This window comes from Apteryx mantelli, chromosome 14, assembly GCF_036417845.1.
Source record: "Apteryx mantelli isolate bAptMan1 chromosome 14, bAptMan1.hap1, whole genome shotgun sequence".
NCBI classification, from domain to species: Eukaryota; Metazoa; Chordata; class Aves; order Apterygiformes; family Apterygidae; genus Apteryx; species Apteryx mantelli.
The window spans coordinates 1,785,791-1,794,823 of NC_089991.1; the positions used below are offsets into that span (position 1 = coordinate 1,785,791).

The following is a 9,033-nucleotide window of genomic DNA, read 5'->3' on the forward strand; positions in this document are numbered from 1 at the left end:
CTTTGCACTTGCAAAACTTTCTGAATAATTTATGCACGGTGTATAAGGGAGAAAGCAGGACATGTTTTGATGAAAACCAGGTCACTAAGTATAAGGAAGCAGTAATGGAAGACAATAGAAATAGGGACAGATACTCCCTTTCTGAAAAAATAATTATTATTATTTGTATATAAACTTGAGAGATGCCCTAGACACCACAGGATATTTAGCAAGACCAGTTCTTCAGCAAATGAGGATTATTTTTGATTTTCTCTCTGTTTGTTTTTTAATGAAGGGAAAAAAAAGCTCTCAGTCAGCAGTACCATTTCTTTCCATATCTTCACACAGGGCAAAAGCAGGGTGACTGCAAACAGCTCCTCCACAAAATCCACAAGAGACATTTTCTTACACGCATTTAAACAAGTCTCCTCTTCCCCAACACACAGCTCTCGACACGGTGGGGTTTAAGAAGCGCAAGAGGCAGATGTGCAACGAGCCCAGCCTAGCAAACCTAGAGCGGGAGAGTTTGGGGCAAGAGCTGCCTCGCGGCCCCTCTGCAAGCAACGCAGAACAGGTAGGCACCCACCACCCCGCCGTCCCGTCCTGCCTCCGGAAAACGCCTGCAGCCCAGAGCATCCCCATGTCAGGGCAAGGATGAAGGCTCCCTCTCCTCATCCCCCCCTCCACCTAACCGCATTACAGCTTCTATCCCAATTGCCACTCCAACTTACTCACTTCTCTCTGGTATAGAAAAAGTTAGTGTTTCCTTCTCACCCAACGCCTGTCTTCAAACGAAGAGGATGTGAAACAGTCAGTAGAAAATGCAAGAGGAAGGAAAACGTGAGAGGATATTGCCAAGACTTCAAACCATTTCAGTTTCACACTGCCTCGCTTGTGCTGTGATCCAAGATGCCTACAAACACCTCTTCCCCGTAGGGAACACCCCCTGCGCTAGAGGTCTGCTGGTCATCCCGACCTGCCCGACACCATGTCACCACTGCCTCCGCAGCCATAGCCAGCTACAAAAACCAAGGAAAAGCCTCCGGAGCCCTCCGAGGCAATGCCGACGACGAGACGTCCCAACAGCCCCTCCAAACACACGCTTACCAAGCCAAAAGACAACAAACCATTTGAAGATACTCTAAAATAAAAACCTCAGTAAGGCAAGCGAGCATCGTGCTCATTATCAAGAGCTATCACCAGTTACCACCTTCAGCAATTTCAATTCATGGCAAACTAGAGCACTGTCAAAAATAGCCATTCAGGAACACACTTCCCTGCAATGCCTTAGTGAAACAGAGCGAACCAACTCCCCGTCTCACCCTACAAAATACAGAGCAGCAGTTCTCACTTTCAAGAATATCTTTATCCATATTCAGATGAATACCCTGAAGGCTTACAATAGTCTATATAACTTGGCAAGAATTCAAACTTCTTGTACTTACATAGGATATGAGCATGGAAGCAGGTCAGATCACCATATGAAAGATGGTCACGCTAATCTGAATTCACAGGGAAAGAGCTGGGTCAAATCCTGCGCTCTCCCAAGCCTCCCTCTTCCCTGAAGAACTCGATGGAATTACTGCAAATTTGCAGCAGCATAACAACTTGTAAAGTCCCTTTCACAACTAAAGTATAGGCGAGGTTAAACAAGATCATGCATAGGGAAGAAACAAGCATTCTGGAGCCACGTCTTGGGTCAGACGGCAACACCCAATTTTTTATTTCCAACTCTGCCAGCAACTATCCCACAAAGGAAGAGCTGTGCATCCCAGTCCAACACACCGCAGAGCCCCACCGCCCAGTTCTACAAAATCTTCCTACTGAAGTGTTTTGTAGACCAGACCTTTGAGGAATTTGTCCTGCTCTCGTGTCACCACATGCATGTTCCTACATGCACATGACATGTCTGCTACTCCAATGCTGCTTGCAAAAAGCCAGGCAATGGCGATGCAAAGATTAATTCACAAGCAAGGTCTTTACTATTCACACCCATAGCCACTGCATCTAGCCTCCCGGAAGTCAACGGAATAAACTCCCAGTGCCCTTAAAGGAATTAAAATTTAATCCAAGAACGTATTCAATAGAGGCTAGAAAACAATTCAGTCGTAAAGACATCCTTATCTTCGGAGAGCAGTGAACTTTCTTCCTGTCGCAACACAGACAAAGTCTTTGCAACTTCAGCCAGTGAAAGTCTGCAGCTCAAGGACTGTGCTGTACCCTGTCCCGGGAATTACGGCGGCTGTCTTGCACCAGTGGAAAACGAGCCAAGGATCACCTACGAGCATGCAAAAGCACGCGTGGCAATCCAATTTAGCCTACATGTGCAGATGCCACTAGAGAAAGGCAAATCGTATCAGTTCAGTGCACCAAAACACACTTGTCACACAGCATGAACTGGACGAGCAGAGAGTGACCGTTCTCTGGTCAGTCACCTTTCCGAAGAAATTCACTCAAACGGCATTTTGACTTATCTGGAAAGCTTAGAAATAAACAACGTTAGGACCCACAACTTGAGTTCTAAAATTTATTTTCAATAAAGAACACAACACTGATTTGTTGTCAAATAAAACGAATATTCCAGGAAGAGCCAGGCACAGGCTGTCTTGCAGCTCTACAGGCGAACACGCTGCACTAAAACCTCGCATCTCAGAGCTGCGTAACAGTAAGTTTACTAGTATGGGGGGGTTACCCAAAACGTGAAGAACTGATACACTGGGGGACCCCGTAAATCAGGGTTTGCAGGACGAGATTGCCAGTGCAGGGGGAACCGACACGCGCAGGCTCCGCATCAGCTCTGCAGGGCAACGAGCAGGAACCAGACCCCAGCAGCTGCAGCTCAGCGCCGAGGCGGCACGCGTCCGTGCCCGTGCCCAAGCGGAGCGCGCGAGCCACAGGCAGGAATGTCACCTGTCTCCGCGCTGCGTGGGCGAGCCCTGCCACGCTTCGGTTCCCAAAATAACCCTGCGGCATCCCAAACGCCGCGCCGGTGCGTCAGAACCGGAGGGCAAAGGCGCGAGGATGCCGCTGGAGCGCCTGGATGCGTTTTATTACGCGTCGCGGCTTCGGAGCGTGCACGTACGCGGGTTTCCTCTCTTCCTCCCCGTCCGTCCCCGCTGCTGAGCGGGAGGGAATCAAATCACAGCAAAACAAAAGCTTCGGAGAGTTCAGTTCGGTTACAACTCACTTTGTCAGCTTGTTTAGCATGAAAAACGCACTGGCCAGGGAAGCTATTCATCATCTAGGCCACTTCACAGTGAAAAAGGCAAACCATAAACCCCCAAATTACCTCACTGGGGAAATTACAGAAATGAAAGTGCCGCTGAAGGAGCACGTTTCAGCCTACTGTAACAGTCCTAACCACGCCGAGCGGACAACCAGGGCTGCACGAGACAACACGAAAGGACTCCAGCCCTTCGACCCAGAGATGCGAGCAAAATTAATGCGTTAATACGACGAGAGCGGGGTGGGAACGGTGAATCGGGGGAAGAGCGTGCTAAAGCAGCGCGGCGAGACACGGGTGCTTGCGTGCAATACCGCAGCGCCGGATCTCCCCTCAGCACCAAAATAGCCATCCGCATGTGTCAGAACTTCCTCCTCTCGCAGGGCTCCAAACAAACAGAACAGGAGCATTTTGCAGTATTTAACCCCCAGCCAGCGCCTCTCTTGCAAACAATAACCTCCGTTTCCGTCTGCACAGACGGCTCGGGAGGAGGCGACGGCACAGGCGGCAGCGCGGCCCCCGGCAGCCGTCCCAGCGGCGTCCCGTGAGCTCCGGCGCCCCCGGCACGGGACAGCCAGGCTCCGGCGGTGCGCTGCCGTTTCGCCGGGCGGCGAGGACACACCGAGCAGGAAAGGAGAAACTTGGGTCTCCAGGCAACCCGAAGCTCCGCTCGGCTGCGATCCCCACCGCCTTCGCCACACGCGCCTCGGACGGGAGGACGGCGCTGCCGCGTCCCCTGCCCCCGGACGGCAGATTGGCACGGGCAGAAAGCTGTGCAGAGAGATAAGGCTCCCGCAGGCAGCAAAGCGACGGGTGCAACCTGCAGGGCGCCACTCTGCTGCTGCTTTCCCCCGGCCCATCCCGCGGGAGGAGGCAGCCGGACCCGCGCTGGAGTGCTCCAGCATGCCATCGGGCGTTTTCTGCCCTGTAACACCCGTGCGTGGCACAGCACGGCTCCCTTGATGCAGGTGTGGGGCAGATGGGCCACGGACAGGGACCAGGACTGCCATGAGGGACAGGTGGACCACGAAGGGTTGGGTGGACCACAGTAGACCAGGAAGGTCACGATGATCCAGGACAGCTACCTTGGCCCAGGTGGGCTCCCATGCACCACGTGGACTCCCATGATGGGCCAGGGCAGCTACCTTGGCCCAGGTGAGCTCCCATGCACCAGGCAGGCCAGGACAGCTACCTTGGCCCAGATGGACTCCCATGCAGTAGGCAAACTCTTATGCACCAGGTGGGCCATGGTGGGGCAGGACAGCTACCTTGGCCCAGGTGGACCCCCATGCACCAGGTGGACTCCCATGATGGGCCAGGGCAGCTACCTTGGCCCAGGTGAGCTCCCATGCACCAGGGGGGCCAGGACAGCTACCTTGGCCCAGATGGACTCCCATGCAGTAGGCAAACTCTTATGCACCAGGTGGGCCATGGTGGGGCAGGACAGCTACCTTGGCCCAGGTGGACCCCCATGCACCAGGGGGACTCCCATGGTGGGGCAGGACAGCTACCTTGGCCCAGGTGGACCCCCATGCACCAGGCAGACTCCCATGCACCAGGTGGGCCAGGACAGCTACCTTAGCCCAGGTGAACTCTCACAGCCCAGGTGGACTCCCATGGTGGTCCAGAACAGCTACCTTTTCCCAGGTGGACCCCCATGCACCAGGGGGACTCCCATGCACCAGGGGGACTCCCGTGGTGGGCCAGGACAGCTACCTTGGCCCAGGTGGACCCCCATGCACCAGGTGGGCCCCCATGCACCAGGTGGGCCCCCATGCACCAGGTGGGCCATAGTGGGGCAGGACAGCTACCTTGGCCCAGGTGGACTCCCACAGACCAGGTGGACTCCCATGGTGGGGCAGGACAGCTACCTTGGCCCAGGTGGACCCCCACGCACCAGGGGGGCCCCCACGCACCAGGGGGCCCAGGAGGACGAGGGGGCCCGTGCCGGACGGGGAGGGGGGCTCCGCGGGAGGGGTGGGTGCCGCCGGCGCCCCGGGAACTCGCTCACTCACTCTTGAGGGCGGCGACGAGCGACTTCCCGTCCTTGATGAGCTCCTTGATGAACTTGTTGGTCTTCTCCAGCTCGGCCTCGTGCGAGCGGAGGCGCTCGCGGAACTGGGGGCTGTCCAGGCAGCACTCGCTGAACTCCAGCGCCGGCAGCCCCATGCTGCGCGCCGCGAGAAAAAAAATGCAATTTAAAAAAAAAAAAAATTGAAAAATTTTTAAAATTTAAAAGGCGCAGCGCGGCGCGGCGCAGCTCCACGCGCGCACCGCCAGGGGAGCGGGCCCCGCGGCGCCCCGGGCCGAGCGGGCCGGGCCGGGCCGGGGCGGAGGGCGAGCGGCGCGGGAGCGCTGAGGCGCGGCGCGGCGCTGCGCGGGGGGCGGTGCTGCCGCCGCGCTGGGGTGCCGCCGCCCGGGCACGGCTGGCGGCGCGGCGCGGCCCGGCACCGCCCGCCCCGCCTCCGCCCGCCCCGCCGCGGGGCTCCCGCCAATGGGAGCGCGCCGCGCCTGGCCACGCCTCCCAATGCGCCCCGCCCCCCTCCTCGGGAGCCCACGCCACTGGCCCCGTTCGAACGCGGCGCCGCCCCCCGACCAATCAGAGGCGCCGCCGCCGCCCGCGGGGGCGGGGCGGGGCGGGGCGGGTGCCCGCGCCGCCGTGAGGGGATGGAGCCGGATCGAGCCGGGCAGAGGAGGCGGCGGCGGGGCCGGGGCCGCCGCGCTCCCCAGCGGGACGCGCCAGCAGCTGCCCTCCGCCTCCGGCCGCAGCTTCCAGGGGCAGATCCCCGCCCCGGGGCCGTCGCTGCCCTCAGCGCGTTCGGCCTCGGCAGCCCCACAGTGGATAGCGGCTGAGCCGCAGTAAAAAGAAAAAAAAAAAAAGGCAGCGCTGGCCCGAGAGACTCTAAAAAATGCATTTTCTGCATAAATGGCCAAGGTGGGGGTGAAGCAGCCCCGCCGCATCCTACCGCGGCTGCAGGTGGAGGCATCGCGGTGTCGCACCGCCAGACCGCACCACCCAAACCCCGGCGAGCGCGGCGCAGCCCAGCTCGAGACGCTCGGGGCGGTTTGCAGACACCTCGTTTTCGCCGAGCTTCACCCACGGGCCCAGCCGAGGCCGCGACGTTCGCTTACACCCGCGTCGCATGCGGGCGCGCACGAGCTGCAGCTCGCTCTCGCCAGCGACGGCTCCCCGCCGCGCGGCAGCGTCACCCCAGGCGGTGACAAGCAGGCGCATTTGCCGGTAATCCCTGGATGCCTGGAATTCCCCTTTCCCGGGAGCCTGGCGGTTCAGCTGGTGAGGGGGAGGCCGCCAGGCCGCCGTTCAGCAGATAGGGATCCGCACGGCAAGTGTATTTGGGATCGAGCACGGTGACAGCACAGCATTCCTGTCAAGTCAGCCACGAAACGCGACGCGGAGCCGGTGCCAACTCCACGCTTGCTTGCACACGGGGGAAGACAGATGCGGTCCTGCAGGAAGCTCGGACTTCGCGTAGTGCTGACAACATGTGACCCAGCACAAGCCTGGTGGTACAGAGTTAATCCACCTGTGTTTTCCAGTGAACGTGTCCAGGCATAATGACCTGATACCACCTCAAACCCTTGCTGCCTGCTTTTTTTTTCCCCCTACTGTACTGCAAGGTTTAAAGCACAGTTTTTCCTATCATCGCACCACAGCCTAGTTCTAGCCAAGTCACTGCCTCCAAGTATGGTTTGTGAGCCACATCTTTTTTTGCATGAGATTTCCTAATTATAAAGTGGCTGTAATACTAATTAAATGCTTATCTTAAAAGCAGGGTATAAAGTTTAATTAGCTGTAATTTATGCCATATGCCTACAGCCCCATAAAAGCACTAGATGTTATTTGTGTTATGCTCCTTTATTCTACACTGCAAAAAGCCACAGCAGCACATTTTTTGGTTTTATCCTTCTACATTGCTATTGCTTATGTTAAAACAGTGTTCCAGCACTTACAGCTAATGTAGAACCTGTAACTAGATTTATAGGACACCACCTTAGAGAATCAGAGTATTTGGGATTCAAAACAGTTTTTGTACTCAACTTCTCCACCTTTCCAGAATCACAGAAGGTAATTGTGTCAAAACCATCATTTTCTGATGAGGACAAAATTGAGACAATGCAAAGCTGTCACATGCGCAGTATCACACAGACACCAGGACTGGAACCCAGGCCTCCGGCAGGCAGCAATCTACACGCCAGGTATGCGCTTGTCCTCCCTTCTGTGTGCTTGTTTGCACTGTGCTCATTATGTTTGAGCTCCCAGCGTGTCTCTCTTCGCAGAAGCGGGGCAGCAGGCCATGGGGAGGAGCAGCCACTGAAGTACTTCAACCAAGCTTTGCTGGGATCATGCATCCAAACTGTAGAAGAATACCAAATGAAAAAAAACAAACAAAACCCACCAAAACTGAGAATCAAAACTTCCACATTCTCCTGTCTGTGGCTAAGAGTTTGCATCCCTCAGTGCATTTGCTTGCCTGCCTGCTTTGAGGGGGTGTTTTGTTGTTTTTTTTAAAAGCAACTTTGTCTTACACTCTGGTGAGCTAAGTCAATTGGACACTGTATGTGGCTCTGGCAATACTTCTATTTAAACCAACAGAAACATTCCTAGTGATCCTAGCAGGTGCAGAATTTGGCCTGTCATTAGTCCCTAGCAAATACTTCTCTGTGCTTCTCTAAAGCTGTGCTCACACATAGTCGAAGCAGATCAAAGTTGCTGCCACTGCAGTCCCCCACTCCCACCCATGAGCTTGTCCTTGACCATGCATTAATGCATTCTCTTGCATAGTCGCTGACTCTCATCCCACAATTAGCTCCCTCAGGGAGCTGAGTCAACAGAAAACTAATCCAGCATTTAACAAAAAAAAAAAAACACCCCCACAGTTTCTACCTCGTTTAGCTCACTGTGTGATCAAATAACCACTGGTGTTGATGCAAGTGCATGGGCCACTACAGTCCTGACTGAGTGGGAAAAAAGATGACTGCAGTTGTATCAACTCACATCCACTCCAGCTGCTGTTTCCCAGCCTTCCCTTGCACCAGCATTAGCTCTTGGTGGGCCATGCAATCAGCTGGATTAGGCAGCTTTGTCTGAAAATTAATTATTTTTGTAGAATTAGTTTCAGCTGGATCATCTCCAGAATCTGGCTGAGCATGACATCTCCCCTGCTTCCCTTTTGCTGACCCACCACAAGCTGCATTTTCCTACCCCCTTCCTTGTGCTTCCTGTGGTGTTTACAGCTGATGTTCTTTCAAAGAAGGTCCTATTAACATGGTAGAAGTCAGCCACTTTTCTGGAGAAGTTGTCTGCCAGTTAAGTGGGATAAGTGAGGCTCCAGAAGGGTTGACAGCACCAGAGCTAGCACAAGATGAGCAGAAGACCCACAGGGACACCAGGAGCGGGGGGGGGGATGCTGGCCCCATTCCTCTTGCAGCAGTACAGAGCTGCTGTCAGCTCCCCGTATCTCACAGGCTCATCTCTGCTGTGGAGCAGCCCAGACAGACATGGAGACAGGCCTTGGGGAGGCAGCAAGGCCTGCGTTGCAGTGCGTGCACCCGTTTACAATTACTGCAGTGTGTCAGGAGGTGTTCAACCCAGTTATCTTCCAAATATCTTGCATCAGTGAGCTTGGAGGCTCTCTTCAGACAGCTGACATCCACCAGTCTACACCTGAGTTTCCACTGTTTGGGGAAATGTGGACCAGTGCTATAAAGGATTTGAGGGAACAGGGAGAACCAAGGTGGTAAAAACACCCATTAATTAGATCCCAAAGCTAGCAGATTTGGGCACACAAACATTTATTTAAAGCCCAGGA

General features: G+C 55.2%; 1 protein-coding gene across 3 annotated transcripts in view; it reads right to left on the bottom strand.

The window, feature by feature from the left end:
* Nucleotides 1-5,424, bottom strand: part of ARHGAP26 (Rho GTPase activating protein 26) — a 165,617-nt gene extending 160,193 nt beyond the window's left edge. The window contains exon 1 of one of the 3 annotated variants that reach the window (XM_067305020.1): nucleotides 5,218-5,421. In XM_067305020.1, coding sequence (XP_067161121.1) covers nucleotides 5,218-5,371 — 154 coding nt within the window. In that variant the 5' untranslated portion in view covers nucleotides 5,372-5,421. Of the gene's footprint in view, nucleotides 1-5,217 lie in introns of all 3 variants that reach the window. The other 2 variants (XM_067305019.1, XM_067305021.1) reach the window with 2 other exon arrangements.
* Between the last annotated feature and the right edge of the window lie 3,609 nt (nucleotides 5,425-9,033).